This window comes from Anguilla anguilla, chromosome 12, assembly GCF_013347855.1.
Source record: "Anguilla anguilla isolate fAngAng1 chromosome 12, fAngAng1.pri, whole genome shotgun sequence".
Classification (NCBI taxonomy): domain Eukaryota; kingdom Metazoa; phylum Chordata; class Actinopteri; order Anguilliformes; family Anguillidae; genus Anguilla; species Anguilla anguilla.
In genome coordinates this window covers 3,171,291-3,191,872 of record NC_049212.1, presented here as the reverse complement: position 1 = coordinate 3,191,872, position 20,582 = coordinate 3,171,291, and the positions used below count along the sequence as shown (strand labels likewise).

The window sequence follows — 20,582 nt, the reverse complement described above, 5'->3', positions numbered from 1 at the left end:
GGCAGTGAGGATGGGCACAGGAAGGGCAGTGAGGATGGCCCCTGACGCAGAGTCAGCCCTTCAGCATCAGGAGCTGAAACAGGACACTCAGGACTCAGAGAGAGCGGCTGGAAGGTCAGCCCTGCCCGGGCTGCGGGTCACAGAAGACTCACTGTTAAGGAATGGTCTCCATCAGGAACTGCCAACACACCCCGCCCACATGCATAACACACCCCGCCCACACTCACAACACACCCTGCCCACACTCACAACACACCCTGCCCACACTCACAACACACCCCGCCCACACTCACAACACACCCCGCCCACATTCACAACACACCCCGCCCACACTCACAACACACCCCGCCCATATTCATAACACATCCCGCCCATATTCACAACACACCCCGCCCACATTCATAATACACCCCGCCCATATTCATAACACATCCCGCCCATATTCATAACACACCCCGCCCACATTCATAATACACCCCGCCCATATTCATAACACATCCCGCCCATATTCATAACACACCCCGCCCATATTCATAACACATCCCGCCCACATTCATCCAGGAGAGCAACGTCTCCATCCCTGTGTCTAACGCCTCAGCAGCCAGAACAGCCAATCAGAAGCTGGTCTCGTTCATGCGGGGCTTGGGGCTGGTGGAGGCCGGGGAGGCGGGGCTCTCGGGGGCGGGGCTGGAGGCAGCATCTGTGGGCGCGGCCTCGGCCGACGGGGAGGAGGCTGGCTGGGCGGAGGCTGGCTGGGCGCGGGCGGCCGGGGCGGGGCTGGGGGCGAGGGCAGGGCTGGGCGAGGGGGGCGGGGCCCTGCGCAGGGAGGGGGCGGTGGCCGCGGCGGGGAAGAAGGAGGCGGGGGAGAAGGAGGAGGAGGAGGAGGACGTCCGGAAGCCCAGGCGCGCCTCCAGCTCGCTGCACACGGCCAGGCTGCGCCGCCCCCCCTCGGGCTCCGAGCTCTTGGCCAGCTCCTGGCACCGCTCCACGAAGCTGCCCCTGCGCAGCGAGTCGGGGGGGCCGCCCCGGGACGGGCGGGGGCTGCCCGCGCTGCTCAGCGACACCTGGCTCAGGCCCAGGTGGTGGGGGTGGTGGGACAGCCCCCCCATCGCCCCGGAGACGGGCCCCTCCCGGGGCCGGCCGAACGGACCCGACGGGGCCGGGCGAGGCAGGCTGCCCATGAAGGGCCCTAAACTCCTCGCACCCTTGTCCCGCAAAGTCGGCTCGTTCGTCTGCGACTGCAAGCTGCAGTGAGGGAAAGAGACAGGGGGCGACGGGACACCATTTAACACCATCAACCGACACTCATTAAAATAGCTCATTTAGAAACATCTGTTTTAATCGCAAAACAAATACACCACTCCGTTAACTACCACGTTAGCTTTGAGCACAACCTGCAATAAAGGATATCTAACAAAACCTGTGCTTAAAGATCATCTGAATGAAAACATCTGCAATGCAGATCTTTGCCATGAATATTCTGTGTGAGTGTGGAGAACGAAGAGTACACGTATCCACAATTACAAATAATGCAAATAAATGTGCACAATTTTGCAATGCAAATAAAAATGATGTTATTATTCGCCTAATTAAAGAGAACTGGCTATATCTGATGGCATGGAGTATCATGGGAATATAATATAATGTGCTTATAGCGATTTAAAAACCTCAGTGAATAGTATCATTAATATAGGAGTTGGTCGCCCTTTTGTGGTTATAACACCCTTCACTGTTCTGGGAAGTGAGTTCGGACATTGATTGGGCAATTAGGCCTGGCTTGCAATTAGCCTTCCAACTGATCATAAAAGTGTCTAATGGGGTAGAGGTCGGGGCTCTGAGCAGGCTAGTCAATTTCTTCCCCACCAAACTCGGCAAACCCTTTCTTTATGGTTTTGTGCAAAAAGTAAAGGGCTTTCCCCAAACTGTTGCCACAAAGTTGGAAGAACAGAATCATCTAAAATGTGATGGTATTGGTATTTGACTTCACTGGAACTAAGGGCCCAGCACAAACCATGCAAAACAGCCCCAGACCATTATTCCTCCTCAACCACAATTTTACACAGACCAGACCATGGGGCCCATCCACACACTGGAACAGAGCCTTAACAGATAACAGGCCATGGGGCCCATCCACAAAATGGAACAGAGCCTTAACAGATACCAGACCATGGGGCCCATCCACACACTGGAACAGAGCAGTAACAGATACCAGACTTTGGGACCCATCCACACACTGGAATAGAGCCTTAACAGATACCAGACCTTGGGGCCCATCCACACACTGGAACAGAGCCTTAACAGATACCAGACCCTGGGGCCCATCCACACGCTGGAACAGAGCAGTAACGGATACCAGACTATGGGACCCATCCACACACTGGAACAGTGCATTACCAGATGCCAGAACATGGGGCTCATCCACACACTGAAACAGAGCCTTAACAGGATGAGCCACTGAGTAGCCCTATCCTGACCACTTGACCAGACCGTTGGAGAGCGAAGGTGTGTAACCAATGAGGAGTGAGCTCTGGACCTGAGGGTGCGTGGTTTTTGGGGTTCGGGGGAGGGGTACCTGCACATGGAGTTGCCGGGGGTGCTGGAGTGGGTGAAGGAGGCGGCGGGACTCATGTCAGGGGTGCGGGTCAGCGCCAGGTCACACTGGTCCAGGAGCTCCAGCAGCTCTTCCTCCGTGGGCCCGCCCACAGCTGCAGGGGGACAAACACAGCACTTCAGCACCAGCCAGTGGACAGGAGGTCTTACAGCAAGGACACCTCCCTCATTAGATAAGGTCTCTCCAATTCAGACTGCCTTCAGGTTGTATAGCTTGTTAAAAAAATACCGCTTGGTCAGAGTAATATAATCATTTGCACGGAAACTTATCATTCTGGGCCTGATTTTTCACCACAAATCGTTTGGATTTTTCCCCATTATTCTTATGACTAAGTTCCTTTTCCAGTTTTTGAAAGTATACAGGTAATGAGATATTTTGCTGATTTAAAAAAAATCTTTATCACATTAAAAAATCATTAATGTTTACCATAGCTGATGCACTGCAAACGACAGACACCCACAACTTGAACAGTGCAGTAACATTAATCCAACCAATCCAGGCAGGCAGTCGATTCTGCCAAAACGCGGTTTTCCGTCCCACCTGCGTCCACTTTTCCGGCAATTTCCATGGCGGTGGTGAGGTCCCACATCTGGATGCTGCCGTTGCCGTGTCCCGTGAAGAGGTAGCGGCGCGGCCGGGAGCCGATTCGACTGGAGCCCTCGCACTCGTGCACCACGAACGCCGTGATGGAGGTGCCGTCCACAGAGCGCACTTCACACAGCCTGCCAAAGGGGGCGCCAGGAGGAAAAAACGCTTAAACGCCAACTGCTGAGCTCAGCTATAAGGTATTAACTACATTTATAACTTCAGAGATTCAACGATTTACCGGCATTAAGGAGGATTAGCATTCGGACGGAGGAATTTCAAACCATTTCAGTATGGATGTATATGATGTGGTAGAATTTCAAGATAAAAATATTCACACAACAACTTAAATGTAAATGCTCTCATTTCAATTAAATCAGAGGAACAAACTCCATATATAAATACAATGCATGCTGAATAGAGCCCGCCTACCTTTTCCCATTGGAGGAGAGGCGTACGTAGACCTTGTCTGTGTCTGGGACCACTCTCTGGATGAACACCTGCTGGTCGTCCCTCTCACCGTATGGTCCTGGAGTGGAGAGAGGCCATTCAATAATTATTATCACTCTTCCCCATTTCTCCCCATTGGGCATGTCCAATCATATTCATCATCATCAGCAGCAGCAGCAGCAGCAGTATTTGAGCTAAAGGCAGTAGGGTACAGGGCCCCGACTCAGATTCAGAATCTAACCCTAACCCGATACACAGGCTCAGAGTCTGATTCACTCAGAGGACCCGGTACACAGGCTCAGAGTCTGATTCACTCAGAGGACCAGGTACATAGACTCAGAGTCTGATTCACTCAGAGGGCCCAGTACACAGACTGATTCACGCAGAGGACTCACAGATTCACTCCAGGGTCTGACTCACCGATCTCCGTTCCCGCGCTGCATCCCCCGTGCCCATCTATGTCCTCCAGGGACAGGATTTTGAAGGAGTTGAGCGGGGTGGAGCCGGGCTGCGTGGAGATCATGCCCCGGAAGCGAGTCACAGTCCAGGTGCGCACATGGTTGTTGTCCGCACAGACTGGGGACAAAAACTAGCATTACTGCACACAGACTGGGGACAAAAACTAGCATTACTGCACACAGACTGGGGACAAAAACTAGCATTACTGCAAACAGACTGGGGACAAAAACTAGCATTACTGCAAACAGACTGGGGACAAAAACTAGCATTACTGCAAACAGACTGGGGTCAAAAACTAGCATTACTGCAAACAGACTGGGGACAAAAACTAGCATTACTGCAAACAGACTGGGGACAAAAACTAGCATTACTGCAAACAGACTGGGGACAAAAACTAGCATTACTACACACACACACACACACACACACACACACACACACACAGGGACATACACTAGCATTACTACACACACACACACACACACACGCACACACACTGGGACATACACTAGCATTACTACACACACACGCACACACTGGGATCCACACTAGCATTACTACACACACACAGACACACGCATACGCACACACACACACACACACACATGCACACGCACACACTGGGATCCACACTGGCATTACTACACACACACACACACACACACACACACACACACACACACACACACACACTGGGATCCACACTAGCCTTCAATGTAGAGCAGAGCCTAAAGCAACTCAGAGAGGGTCAGAGCTGAGCAGCCTACCCGAGGTGAGGTGTTTCTCAGACAGCATGATCTTGGTGACGGGGCTGCGGTGGACAGAGAAGGTCTGGAAGAGCTGCGGACCGGAGCCCACCGTTTCGGGGTGCTGGACTATGACCCGCACGGTGCCGGAGCTGGTCCCGTAGGCGATCTCGATCCAGTTCCCACTGTCACCTGAGCAAACGAGCCCCGATCAAACCCAACCAGGAACGCACAGGAGCGCACGCTACCTTCTCTATCAATCAAACCCAACCAGGAACACACAGGAGCGCACGCTACCTTCTCTATCAAACCCAACCAGGAACACACAGGAGCGCACACTCCCTTCTCTATCAATCAAACCCAACCAGGAACACACAGGAGCGCACACTCCCTTCTCTATCAAACCCAACCAGGAACACACAGGAGCGCACGCTACCTTCTCTATCAAACCCAACCAGGAACGCACAGGAGCGCACGCTACCTTCTCTATCAAACCCAACCAGGAACACACAGAGCACACGCTACCTTCTCTATCAAACCCAACCAGAAACACACAGGAGCGCACGCTACCTTCTCTATCAAACCCAAACAGGAACACACAGGAGCACACGCTACCTGCTCTATCAAACCCAACCAGGAACACACAGGAGCGCACGCTACCTTCTCTATCAATCAAACCCAACCAGGAACACACAGGAGCACACACTACCTTCTCTATAAAACCCAACCAGGAACACACAGGAGCGCACGCTACGATCTCTATCAAACCCAACCAGGAACACAGAGGAGCGCACGCTACCTTCTCTATCAAACCCAACCAGGAACACACAGGAGCGCACGCTACCTTCTCTATCAAACCCAACCAGGAACACACAGGAGCGCACGCTACCTTTTCTATAAAACCCAACCAGGAACGCACAGGAGCACACGCTACCTTCTCTATAAAACCCAACCAGGAACACACAGGAGCGCACGCTACGATCTCTATCAAACCCAACCAGGAACACAGAGGAGCGCACGCTACCTTCTCTATCAAACCCAACCAGGAACACACAGGAGCGCACGCTACCTTCTCTATCAATCAAACCCAACCAGGAACACACAGGAGCGCACGCTACCTTCTCTATCAAACCCAACCAGGAACACACAGGAGCGCACGCTACGATCTCTATCAATCAAACCCAACCAGGAACACACAGGAGCACACGCTACCTTCTCTATCAAACCCAACCAGGAACACACAGGAGCACACGCTACCTTCTCTATCAAACCCAACCAGGAACACACAGGAGCGCACGCTACCTTCTCTATCAAACCCAACCAGGAACACACAGGAGCACACGCTACCTTCTCTATAAAACCCAACCAGGAACACACAGGAGCGCACACTCCCTTCTCTATCAAACCCAACCAGGAACACACAGGAGCACACGCTACCTACTCTATCAATCAAACCCAACCAGGAACGCACAGGAGCGCACACTACCTTCTCTATCAAACCCAACCAGGAACACACAGGAGCACACACTACCTTCTCTATCAAACCCAACCAGGAACACACAGGAGCACACGCTACCTTCTCTATAAAACCCAACCAGGAACACACAGGAGCGCACGCTACGATCTCTATCAATCAAACCCAACCAGGAACACACAGGAGCACACACTACCTTCTCTATCAAAGAGTCTGATCTGTTCTATCTGATGTCATTTCCCCCATCCATCTTACCAGCAAAGCATTTCACTGGGGTTTGTATGAGATTGCATGGAAAACTGTATGATTTGCAAGAGATATTTCTCATTATGTCAGTTTCTGTATGAACACACAGTACACTAAGTGGTACAATAAGACTTATAGTTACAAGATAAACCGTTAAATCTTTTCAGGGGAAGAGTCCTGAGAATGTCCCTAAAGAGGGAGGGTAGGGCCTCTAAAAAGCGAGAGCAGGGCATCCATACTTGTTTTGGGCGTGAGGTAGACGCTGAGGGCAGTGATGGCATCTTCAGAGGGGTCTCGGTACAGCTCTGTCACCAGGAGGTCATTGTCCTTCATCCTCAACGGGAACTTCTGTACGTCTGGGGAAAAAAACGGACCACTCCTTTACAACGGCTGGAGGGTTCCCAGAGTAAACCCAGAGCTGTGGAAACCAGTAATGCTGTTCCCGAGCTCTACTCTGTTCATGTAGGACCACCTTTTAGGTGTCTCAACCGTTGAATGAGCACTGCAACAAAGTCTAAAATGCATCAGTTCCACATTCAAGTGGGCTACTTGCTCAGCTAAAGAACCCAGAGAGGAAATGTGGGATGGTACAGACACTGGGGCAAGGGGAGTGGCCATGGTGTGATCACAAGGTCAGAGCAGAATGACATCACAGTGACAACAGCAGGCACAACCTCACATACACCCTGGTTCAGGTCAGGACATGAAAGCCTTTTATGTGCTTAGCGGCCTGACCCAATTTTATGGTCCTTAATAAGTTCCTCAGCACTGAGGTGGAATATTGTTCATATGCTAAATGTATACTCACTGGCCACTTTATTAAGTACACCTGTTCAACTGCACGTTAACGCAAATATCTAATCAGCCAATCACGTGGCAGTAACTCAATGCATTTAGGCATGTAGACATGGTCAAGACGATCTGCTGAAGTTCAAACCAAGCATCAGAATGGGGAAGAAAGGTGATTTAAGTGATTTTGAACGTGGCATGGGTGTTGGTGCCAGACGGGCTGGTTTGACTATTTCAGAAACTGCTGATCGACTGGGATTTTCACACACAACCATCTCTAGGGTTTACAGAGAATGGTCCGAAAGAGAGAAAATATCCAGTGAGCGGCAGTTCTCTCGGCGAAAATGCCTTGTTGATGGCAGAGGTCTGAGGAGAAAGCCCAGATTGGTTCGAGCTGATAGAAAGGCAACAGTAGGGCTGGGCAATATATCCATATTATATCAATATCGTGATATGAGACTACATATCGTCTGGGAGTTTGTACATCGTGATATGGCGTAAGTGTTGTCTTCACCTGGTTTTAAAGGCAGCATTACAGTAAAGTGATGTAATTTTCTGAACTTACCTGACTGTCCTAGTTGTTCTATTATTTGCCTTTACCCACTTAGTTATTACATAGGCATTACTGATGATTATTTATCAAAAATCTCATTGTGTAATTTTGTGAAAGTACCAATAGTCATCCCCACAATATCATCACAATATCGATATCGAGGTATTTTGTCAAAAAATTTGATTTTGTCCATATCGCCCAGCCCTAGGCAACAGTAACTCAAATAACCACTCTTTACAACCGAGGTATACAGAAGAGCATCTCTGAACGCACAACATGTCGAACCTTGAAGTAGATGGGCTACAGAAGCAGAAGCCAACCCGGTACTAGCAATGTGTACTTAATAAAGTGGCCGGTGACCGTATATATGTGTTTATAACTTGAAAGCCCTAAAAAGGTATAGAACAAGCAATGCAGACGTATGATAAGAACATGAGGAAACGGCACCACCTGCAACATTATATAAACCTGAAAGGCATCCAAGATGTCGGTCAACTAGATTTACAAGTGAAGGTAGCTGGAGTGAAGGCGCAAACACTGCAGTGAAACCCATTTAAAAGGCAACAGAACCAAGATGGCTGTGAACTGGATTCATGAATCTCAGAAGCTGGGGTCAATCAGCACACACCGCTGTAAAACCCATGCACTTAAAAGGCAACAGACCCAAGATGGCTGGGAACTAAATTCATGAATCTCAGAAGCTGAGGTCAATCAGCACACACTGCAGTAAAGCATCCGCCCCTGCAGGAGCCCAGCTGAGAAGCACCTTCACTCAGGTACTCACCGATGTAGTATATGGAGCCGTTATTGCACCCGAGCAGCAGGAAGGACCCGGCCGTGTCGTAGCTGTTAATGGGAACCACATCCTGGTTCTGGCAGCAGGGAGGAAACAGGAAGTCCAAATAAGGACATTAATCCAGGCAGAACACAGCCTCCCAAGGTTCTCAACAGTCAACCAGTGATGGGAGAGCAAGGCTTCATGAACTCTGTAATGGGAGGGGCTATAAGGAGTTGTCCATCATTTGCTTAAACAAGAGATGCAAATAATATTGAAGTCATATTGGTATCGGCCAATATTAGCTTAAATAGTAATCACTATTGGCCCATAAGATTAATGACCAACAGTCAAATGTCGGTTATTGATATTAGCCACAGAATTTCCATATTGTGCACCTTTAGTTTGAACCAATCAGAAGACTTTTCTCTTCACAGCAAAGCGCAAGAATTTGTTCAATCACTTAGTCAGTAAAAGCTTTATAAAAGTTCTGGCCATTTTTTTTTTTGCTTCACGATGCCCCGTTCTACCATCACTGACTAGCCTATATCGTAGCTAAAGAAAACCACAAAAAACAGCACATCAATACATTTTCCCACGTGTCTGAAACAGTCAAATTCTCCACCCCCCTGCAATCTGTCACTGATTTATCGGTCTTCCTAGCCACGAGGGGAGCTGCAGTAAAGACAGCCTCACCTGCCAGTGTTTGGTCACAGCGTTCCACACGCCCACTTTTCCTGTGTGGCTGGTGGCGATCAGCTGGTTGCCGACGAAGAAGAGAGCTTCTACAGGGACGTTCAGACTGAAGACGCCTGGGAACCACAATGGTGTCACTCAAAGAAGCACACAGCAGAATAAACTAGCTTCCACCTCCTCGCCGATATAGGGGTTCCCAACCCTGGTCCTGGGGTCCCCCATCGATGCCTTTTTACTTCCAACCACAATCGTAATTCTTGAAATTTACCAATTTTACCCTCTTAACCGTCCTCAGTAAATATATATCATTTAAAAAGTTTCACATTACAAATAATGAATATTCCATATTTACTCAAAGACTGGTCGATAAGCATTAAATTTAGCTCACGACGCTAGCTGTCGATGCATTCAGCTGACCTTACGCTGGTCGATAAGCATTAAATTTAGCGTACGACGCTAGCTGTCGATGCATTCAGCTGACCTTACGCTGGTCGATAAGCATTAAATTTAGCGTACGACGCTAGCTGTCGATGCATTCAGCTGACCTTACGCTGGATGATAAGCATTAAATTTAGCGTACGACGCTAGCTGTCGATGCATTCAGCTGACCTTACGCTGGATGATAAGCATTAAATTTAGCGTACGACGCTAGCTGTCGATGCATTCAGCTGACCTTACGCTGGATGATAAGCATTAAATTTAGCGTATGATGCTAGCTGCCGATGCTACGCTTGATATGCGGGACCTTCACCGGTCGCACTCACCGATTTCGCTGCCGTTGCCGTCGGGGCAGATGGCCCACAGGATGATCTCCGTGCCCGAGGCCACCGCCACCATCTTGTCGTTGTCCCCCAGGGAGCCCCCCATCACCTTGGCGTTGAGCGCCACCCTGTCGATCACCCAGTCCAGCCGCGGGCTGGTGAAGACCTGCTGCCAGCCCGAGGACTCCTTCACCCTGGCAACCGGGACAGACAGAAGGACAGCGGTCCTCTCAGATATGTTACAGCAGCAATGCAGCAGGACAGGCCGTTTGTCTGTCAATCTGTCTGTCTGTCAGGAAGTGTGTCTGTCCGTCTGTCTGTATTTCAGGAAGTGAGTCTGTCCGTCTGTCAGTCTGTCTGTCTGTCAGGAAGTGTGTCTGTCTGTCAGGAAGTGCGTCTGTCTGTCAGTCTGTCTGTATGTCAGGAAGTGAGTCTGTCTGTCAGGAAGTCTGTCTGTCAGTCTGTCTGTCTGTCAGGAAGTGGGTCTGCCTGTCTGTCAGGAAGTGTGTCTGTCTGTCAGTCTGTCTGTATATCAGGAAATGGGTCTACCTGTCTGTCAGGAAGTCTGTCTGTCTGTCTGTCTGTCTGTCTGTATGTCAGGAAGTATGTCTGCCTGTCTGTCAGGAAGTGTGTCCGTCTGTCTGTCAGTCAGGAAGTATGTCTGCCTATCAGGAAGTGTGTCTGTCTGTCTGTCTGTCTGTCTGTATGTCAGGAAGTATGTCTGTCTGTCTGTCTGTCTGTCAGAAAGTCTTTTCGATCATTATTACCCTGCTCTACTATTTAATGTCTCTATAGCAGAGTTGGCCAATGAAGGCTGTACCCGTTTCTAGCCTTAATTACTTAATTAGCCCAAACGATTACGCCGTCTGACATTTTAGCTACACTTCTTGATAAGCGCATGAACGACAGCCGAAAACTGAGTCTCCTGAGTCCTGATAAGAAACATTTTACTGTGATCTTATCTACAAGTTGGCATATACAGCCAATCGGCTCATTTAGCCAGGGCAATTTGTGGAAATGAAAAACTGCATACACACGCCAGTCAGGACTGAACTTGCCCACCCCTGCACTACAGCACTGCTTTGGGCAGAGCACCATGCCCAAAACCACAACCACACCGGGCAATCTCCAATAGGCACTGCCGCAGTGACAGACTCAACGAGCAGCTCACCCTGTCTTTACCAACGCAGGGCAAAACCACAACCACACCGGGCAATCTCTGATTGTCACTGCGGCAATGCCTGACTCAACGAGCAGCTCACCCTGTCTTTACCAACGCAAGGAGAAACCACAACCACACCGGGCAATCTCCGATAGGCACTGCGGCAGTGACAGACTCAACGAGCAGCTCACCCTGTCTTTACCAACGCAGGGACGGCAGAGCAGAGCGGCGGCCCGGTTCCTCACCTGTAGCAGACCACAAACTGGGCGTAGGCCACGGCGATCCAGTTGTGGTGACCGCATATGATGCGGACCATACCTGGATCACCCGCTTGCCCTGGGAAGAGGAAAACAGGCATCGTATTATCAGCAAGCTATCACAGAAGCACAGCTGGATATGCCCCAGGGTAAGGGCTGTAGTACTCTAGATGCCCCAGGGTAAGGGCTGTAGTACTCTAGATACCCCAGGGTAAGGGCTGTAATACTCTAGATGCCCCAGGGTAAGGGCTGTAGTACTCTAGATGCCCCAGGGTAAGGGCTGTAGTACTCTAGATGCCCCAGGGTAAGGGCTGTAGTACTCTAGATGCCCCAGGATAAGGGCTGTAGTACTCTAGATGCCCCAGGGTAAGGGCTGTAGTACTCTAGATGCCCCAGGGTAAGGGCTGTCCTTACCAGAGGGCCTTTCCTCCACCAGCACTTTGCCCAGGATGCCAGCGTTGCCCAGGTTGGGTGGCATGGTGTTGCTCCGCCTCACCGGCGCCCTCTCCATGGGGCCCGAGCGCCCGGTCATGTACTGCGGCCCCGGGACGCTGTGCCGGTTCCTCTTCTTCTGCGGGTAGACTGTAGGGCCACAGGGGGGCGTTAGAGCGCACCCTTCGACCCGGCGGACTCCACCTGCCAGCCCCAGCGCGGCTCCATCGGCGCGTTAGCACCACACGACATGACGGAGCACAACGCAGCAAACGCAGACACGCTTCGCTGCGCTCTCAGCCATTCGCACGACCGACACCTGCAGCCTCGCTCGGCGATTCACATCACACGCGGACGGGCTGGCACAGGTTACGGATCGCTTTCTCCACAGAGCACAGATCCCATACACATCAGCATCTCAATGAGCACCTTCTCCATTCAGCGTAGATGATCTACACATCGCCTGATTGCTAAATGATGGCTTTCTTCATTCAGCGTAGACGATGTACAGATAGCCTGGGTGCTAAATGATAGCTTTCTTCATTCAGCATAGGTGATATACAGATAGCCTGCAGTACAGACGGCATGTGGACGCGCTGCTGGATTACTGACGCGGTGTCTGGCGGCTCACCTGGCGGGGGGAGGTAACCGTTGAAGAGGACGGACCCACAGGAGGAGCGGTCAAGTTCATCACAGAGCTGCAGCTTCCGAACTGCAGAAGTAAAGGACGGAGACACTTTTTACCCGCATGGTTTAGGGCTTACCAGCAGGGGGCGGACCCTCTCAAACTTTCACAGTGAAAGCCGAGGATCAATGAAACATCTACACTGATTAAAGTGTAGAACGACACATGGCTGGTAGAACAACCGTTGCCCCCAAACCAAGGCAGTGCAACAACACACTTTTAAATGCCTTCATCCAGAGCAGAACGCACAGACATACTCTAAGCTGCAAGGCTGATCATGCGCTGATTCGGCTGGGGTGAAGACAGGCATCCATTCTTCTGAGACGCACATGATTTCAGCTGCAGCTCCTCATCACACCAGTCAACAAGTCAGACTCACACAGACGTGAGGGGGAGGAGGAGTCTTCACACACAGCCTCCCTCTCCTGGGCGAACCCCTGAAGGGCTGCCGTCCACAGTAAGCACAAGCACGGTCCAGATTTTACATCAGGCTGTGAGGCTCATCCATGAACAGTGCCTTAACTACAACAGTGTCTTAACCAGAACAGTGCCTTAACCAGAACAGTGCCTTAACTACAACAGTGCCTTAACTACCACATAGCCTTAACTACAACAGTGCCTTAACTACAACACTGCCTTAACCAGAACAGTGCCTTAACTACAACAGTGTCTTAACTACCACAGTGCCTTAACCAGAACAGTACCTTAACTACAACAGTGCCTTAACTACCACAGAGCCTTAACCAGAACAGTGCCTTAACCAGAAGTGTCTTAACTACAACACTGCCTTAACCAGAACAGTGCCTTAACTACAACACTGCCTTAACCAGAACAGTGCCTTAACTACAACACTGCCTTAACCAGAACAGTGCCTTAACTACAACACTGCCTTAACCAGAACAGTGCCTTAACTACAACACTGCCTTAACCAGAACAGTGCCTTAACTACAACAGTGTCTTAACCAGAACAGTACCTTAACCAGAACAGAGCCTTAACTACCACAGAGCCTTAACTACAACACTGCCTTAACCAGAACAGAGCCTTAACAGGATGAGCCACCCAGCACCCTGTCCCTCACATACTTCAGCCCCAAGGCATGAAATGGCCCCTCCCCTCCGTCCCTCCCCAGTCTTGTGTCTCGCGCGGCGGGTGAGCAACCAGGCCGTACCTAATGGAGCGATGCCATAGAACTCAGCTTCGTGCATCAGCAGGTGCACATTGACAGACCTGTTCAGGGAGATAAATTTAGTGGAGTCACAAACCGGCTGTGAGTGGGGCTAAAGCAGACTGACTGTAAACGGAGTGTCAAATGATTTAATGTGGGGTCCTGAGGCTCCTCACTTACGGCTCCTCTACAACGCAATGAAATAGCAGCCAATCATTACTGATCACAAGGACACGGTCCAAGACCCGACCACAAACTCATGACCAAAGCCATGGTTCAGAAATGCGGGGATGCAGGCAGTTAACCTCATTAAAGCAGTGCTACTGCTATGCTGGGCTCCACCAGGGCACAGAACACAGAACCCACACATTTATACGTTATTTTGTAACGCAACACTGGCGCAGACGTACCTGGGGTGCAGTTCTTTGGTGCGAAGGAAGTTGAGGATCGGGGTGAAAAGCGTCGGATCTCGATCTATGAAAATCTGGGGTAGACAAAAGGTGAAAAAAGAAGCGGCAAATATTCTCAGAACAGGCCCAAGACCATAACAATGTCAACTGTACTTACAAAACTGAAAGCTGAAAAGTGAATAAATAAAAATTGTAGGATCATATTTGAATTTTCCAGATTTTGATTCAGCAACTTACGGCTCCCGTTTCATCCTTCAGTGTGGAAATCCGGCCACTTAGAAGGCTGGTGCGCAAAAAAAAAACAAGATCAACAGAGATCATTTACAAGTACACAATAAAACAGTATGATCGTTTACACTGAGCCACACAGCAGGAGGCGATGTTACATCTGATGCTCTGCTTGAGAACCAAAAGCCCCTTGGTTACACCAGACATTTCCCGTAAGAAAGAAAAAAGGACAGATATCCAGCCTTTTTTGGATGATAAAATGTTGAGACATTGAACAAGTGAAAATAGGGGGGGAAATTATTCTGTAGCCCTTTTAATTAATGCAGATATCAGGGCACTAACCCCTTTTCTATTCTCAGGGAAAGCTATGCAAATTATGTTTCCTATATTCGCCAATACAGGCATTACCATTTATATACGTTCTAATCTTTTATCACCAAGTGAACAGAGGTGGTCAGATGTAAATATCGCTGTTTCCATTGGCCTGGAAAAGCCAAAGGCCCACCCCAACAGTCTTTGCCGATGCACTGAACCTTGTCAATAACAGGGCTAATCGACTTTGAAAGAGTGGTTTCACAAAGAACTAGTTCCTTCACTGTGGAAAAAAAAACATGAAACTACAGAAAATAGACTACCCTTCGAGATAAATAGTTTTGTTCATTAAAAATACTAGAGAAAAGGTACATTTAGCTGTTTCAAAAATGCTAGCAGCAAATGTGATGTTAACAATGACACAAATTAACATGACTTCAAAAATGTGACTAACTATGTCTGAAAATCCTATTTCATTGTCAATAATATGCAAGCATGGTTAATCATGATTCTAAAGGCAGCTTCTGAGCAGCCCAAAAGAACACACTGGTGGACCGCAGAACCATAGAACGCCTTTGGTATAGGCTAAATAATGACCATAGAGCGTAGAAAAACATTGTGTCGCCTTCGCTCCACTCCACTCCTGGTGTAATTCTAGACCCAAGGCAAACAGTAAATGGAACAAACACAAACACAAACACCTACCTTGAGAAAAAGGAATCTGGAACCCATGTCAGAGTCTGCCTTGATGTACTGAACCTGAAAAATTAATATTAAAGCATACATATTAATATTTTACAGACCATTTCCCGGCCATTTATAGGACAGACAGAACATGTCTCTCAAAATGGAATTAAATTCAATACAGCTAATATTGTAAAACTGGCCCACTGTGGACAATTCAAATGGGAATGGCTAGTGTTATGAATCACAACCCTGTGAAAATAACTGAATAATGATTCGGTAACCCATAATTAGTCTTGGGGCTCATGAAGATCTACCACATGGGCCCACATTCTGACTGTAAATAATTCAACCCGTCTTTTTAAATGAATCATTTACATGTTACCATTTCAGTTTCAAACGCAGAGTCTAAATCAGGAATCAGTCAAAGCCAATCCAGAGATGTTACAGAACCATGCATTTAGGCTAAGTATTGAAAAATACATAAATATTATATTCTCTGAAATTAATAACTGATTGAAGATAATAAGCTTACTGTCTGTATCTGATATTTAACCCTTGTGATTACTTATTAGCAGCTGTAAACTGTTTGCCTGGGCTGACTATACCAAGGACATTATTCAGAATTTAAAGCAATACAGAAATAAAATCTTTGCAAAAATCCTCTATACAATGTCTCTCGATCCAAGACAATATAAACAATATATATGGTTTACCTCTGCTATAACACATTTAATAATTAAAGTGTTATTCATTTTAATGAAAAAGATAATCATGTTTATTTGCAAAAAATTAAAATGAAGGAATGTTTTCATGCAGTAGGTTATTGATATTTCCAGTTTTTAGCTGACATTTAAAATTACGGTTCATCTTGATCTAATATTCAAATAAACCATACACATAGAAAGACAAGGCTAATACAGATAATAAACAACAAAGACAAAACAAGAACCAAGAAAAAACAACTTATATTAGTTCAGTCACTGATTATGAAATACATGTTTCAAGTGTGTTATTCCTCGTTCACTAAAAGTTAAAACGGGCTAGTTTGATCCAAACTGAAAACAAGGGTTAAAAAACAACTCCTAGAAAAAACTTAAAATAAAAGTACTTCGAGACAAATACACAATGTTATAATATGAAGGCTGAAAAATTTATGACGAGCAGCAGATGCCAAATTGGGCGGAAACAAGCTAAGGGACAGCATCTACCAGTTAACGTTCACTAACCTGACGTTACATGGCATGCTGGAATAACTAGCTGGCCAGGTCGTTTCCAGACTAACGTTAGCTAGCAAACAATCTACAACCCCACCCCGTTGTAGACAATTTGAGAACTTTCACGTAGTTAAAATGAGCGAACTTTATCACGTCTTGTTTTAAAAGTCGAGAACTAGACTAGACTAATAACCAATAACTAATCTAATCAGAATGTTAGCTAGCTAACGCTGCCAGGTCTTATCCTGAAAAGTAAGTAACTTATTTACACTGTGTTTATCCAAGTTAGCTAGCAAGCTATAACACACAGGCTTCATTTTGCCAACTGCCGCTCTAGACTGTGCTAGTCTCCAAAATGAAGTACTCTACAGCTGAAAAATGACTAATGCCAACTGAAATAATACCTGAAAGAAATAGCATGTTGCTAGAAGTCACGAACGCTAAATTAGCAGTTAGCTAGCTCCAGTAACAAATCGAGGTTTATACAGCTAGTCAAGTTACCTTTTCCCTCCCACATTTAGATGAATAATTTCTCCAGTCCTTGCCACGTTAGCCATGCCTTAAGCAATGTTCATTATCCTCACATATATTCCTAAATATTAAATCGATAAAAGCCCATGGTGGTCGGGACAGTGACAAAATATTAAACTTTATACACGCTGTGCATTATCTACATTTCACATCTCCGGCTTGCCACTTCCGGAAACATTCGTTTTTAAACGGCTTCCTTTTTGTTCTTGATTGGTCTTCAGGCAAAGGTTTCTGTCATTTCACTGGTTCTTTCATTTGTCAATTAATATAGCTAAGACTGGCATTTCCTGTTAGTGGGTGGTCCGTCATTCCGTCATTCCCATAGACTGTATGTTATAGAATTCAGTAGTCATTCCTTGCATATTGCAAAAGGACTTCCTCTTTTAAAACAAATTTGCACAGAATCGTACGCGATTGTGTAACTAACTAACGTGTAATAAATACAGATCGATTATTTGATATTTTTAGCTGATTGTTCAGATGAACTGAGATCATGTAGTCTTACACAGAACTAAGGTGCTCAATAGCCTCTGTTATCATCAAAGCCAGTGCAGTATATTTTAACTGAAGCCGTTCACTAATCGAGGCGTGCCGTTATTGTAAAGCAGTGGTTCCCAACTCTAAGCACAATATGAACATGGGAATTTTATTATTTAAGGCATTCATAGCCATTTCATAATGTGGCGTAAGAGGGTGAATAATCCCTCTAAACATGAAACGCACGTAATTAAGAAAAAATAACAGTTTGTTAAAATTCTGGTGATGAAATTGTGATTAAAACGAAAACCAGTTTGGGAATCACTGCTGTAAAATATGTTTAAGGAAGAACATTTGGCTGAAAACACAAATAAACCACAATGAGTTAAAGCCAAGGGACCGTGCTTTACAAAACAAATGCAATTTTAAATAGCACTTCCTGAGACAATGCATGAGATAGACTAGTCGGTTGCTGAGTATTTCACATTGACAGACAATGCAAAGCAACAGCCCACGTCCGGAATCAGAGCCATCCGTTAGCATTGTTGGAAGCGTGATTTAAATCCTGATGCCATACCGCTGGGGACGCAAACGTGTCTGTGAGGTTGAAGGAAACCAAGGCTTTCCCCTACACCACTGCTTGCAATTCAAGGGTTGCCAGGATTATGTTTTATATATTTAACGGCTTCAGTACAAATGTATCATATAATTATTGCTACGTCAGGTAATCAGTATCCTCTCATAGACCTGCATACTGCCATTGAAAAATATATTCTGTAATGTCTGCATAAAACTCCATATTTTGGATTACATATGTTCACATTTGACATATACAACATATTTTCACAATGATCACTTATTCAATTTTCCAATATATCAAATTCCCTAGTATTAAACATAAACCCGTAGCCTTCTTGTTAGTGGCCATGTATGAAAAACTGACAAATCATAAGAAAAAAAATATTTAAAAAATAATTGATCTTACCTCTTAAAAAGGACTCTCAAATGAGGGCCTTAAAATTAATAAATCAACTAAGAATATTTTTTCTTCATTTTGTAGCATTTGTATAATGTCCTCGATCAATAGCACAATAAATAAATAAAATTCTTGGTGAATTTAGTAAATGATAAGAGGATTGGTTTTGGGGGCTGGGTTGCATTCCATCTCACCAGCTAGCCAATAAGATCAGAGTAGCCCTTCTCATGTGTACAGTGGCTGATGACAAATTGGTAAGCAGGAAAGAAAAATTCTCCTTCTCGAGACAGACATGAGAGCAGCTGTCTTCACTTGCGAGAGGTAACAATGGCCTTTTGCATAGCACAAAATGTAGTTAATCTTTTCCTTCTCACCCTTATATCAAAAGAAATGTAACTTCTTAAAACAATTCTGTGGGGATGGCTGGTTTAAGCAGCCATACCTGCCCTGGGTCAAGCTAATTAGACCTGGCCAATTGGATAATTGGTTAAGAATTAGATAATTGGCCAGGCTAATTGGACCCGGGAACAGGAGTGGCTGCACCTGTGCGTAGTGAGGTAATCACTGCGCACAGGTTAAATCTGCCATCCCCACTCACACAAGGGAGAGCCTCTGTCATGACAAGTTAACATCTGCTCTTTGGCTGTACCATCTTGCCACCCTTGAAAATAAACGTGGACTGTTTGAACATCATCTCCCTGTGTCTCTGTGCTGGAGGACCCCTTGGAAAGCCACTTCGGTGGCCCGTGGCAGGCTTGTTTGCCACAAATTCATTTTGTACTTGGCAAGTTTTGATGATTGCAATACTATTCAGTTGTGAAGGATGTCTAATAAAATTAAATAAAAACGTGCTTTTTGTGCTTACAAACCTACCTTCGTAAAATTGATTTTAAAAATGCTAAACCATTTTCTGATTCCATGGTGTCTAGCCTTTCAGAAGTTTTTGTGTTTTTCTGTTGTTTGCTACACTGTATGACCAACAGTATCGGGATGGGTTCATCAAGTGTGACAACGTGTGTTCAAGCTGTCATGCTTAGTTGTGGAGTGTGAGATTTTATGAAAGACAGCTAGAGAGAGAGATCTGACAGTTTAGGAGTCCAATTCTATTTGATTTTAATGACATTTACCCATATATTTCTGTCTTTCCATAGAAGATATCACCTGGATGAACAAGTCTCATTTTTATCAACCTTTAAAGGTTTTTCTTTTTTGTTTTTTTTTTGGGTGATTTTCACGAAATTTTCCTCCCGGGGGCCATGCCTCCTCAGACCCCCTATTTTCCATCGCCCCACTGCAAACCCCCCACAATTACTGGGCACAAATATTTCTGTCCCCCCCCCTACCCCACCCCCCCGCATACTGTTTCCACACCCACTGCCAGCAATGACATACATATATTATATACTTACTGTAGTAGGCCTGTAATAGTCTCTCTGTGTGTATATATATATATATATAATAGTGTAGAGCAGTGGTGTCAAACTCGTGCCATGGAGGGCCGTGTGTATGCAGGTTTTCATTCCAGCCTCAGATCTTGATTATATAATTAGTTAAATTATTTGCTGAATTAGGGATGCAAGTTTGTGCACAATGGTGACCCGACGTCTATGGTGACCCGCATTGTCTAAATAAAAATTTTCTTATATTCTGTGCTTCAATGCAGTTAAACGCATATGGCTGAATGAGTAATTGGACTCAATTAAGGCAGCATTAATTGGTTGGAATGAAAACCTGCATACACACGGCCCTCCATGGCACGAGTTTGACACCACTGCCTTAAAGGAAGCACTTGACATAATGAATTTTAACACATAATGAATAATCAAACCTCTTAATTGTATTATAAATGGTCAAATGTTTTTTTTTCAGAAGAAAATTAATAATCCTGTAATAACTTGTA

At 46.5% G+C, this 20,582-nt stretch overlaps 1 protein-coding gene across 1 annotated transcript; it reads right to left on the bottom strand.

Annotated features, from left to right (window-relative positions):
- Window positions 1-474: 474 nt before the first annotated feature.
- Window positions 475-18,034, bottom strand: shkbp1 (SH3KBP1 binding protein 1). Its single transcript, XM_035383975.1, has 18 exons — window positions 17,200-18,034; window positions 15,503-15,556; window positions 14,495-14,540; window positions 14,258-14,331; window positions 13,851-13,909; window positions 12,628-12,708; window positions 11,979-12,146; window positions 11,553-11,643; window positions 10,149-10,339; window positions 9,385-9,500; window positions 8,698-8,785; window positions 6,811-6,927; window positions 4,873-5,043; window positions 4,067-4,222; window positions 3,629-3,725; window positions 3,152-3,333; window positions 2,573-2,705; window positions 475-1,245 (listed from the first exon to the last, which is right to left on the bottom strand). The coding sequence occupies exons 1-18, from the start codon at window positions 17,253-17,255 to the stop codon at window positions 615-617; spliced, it is 2,511 nt and encodes an 836-aa protein (XP_035239866.1). The 5' UTR covers window positions 17,256-18,034; the 3' UTR covers window positions 475-614.
- Window positions 18,035-20,582: the final 2,548 nt, after the last annotated feature.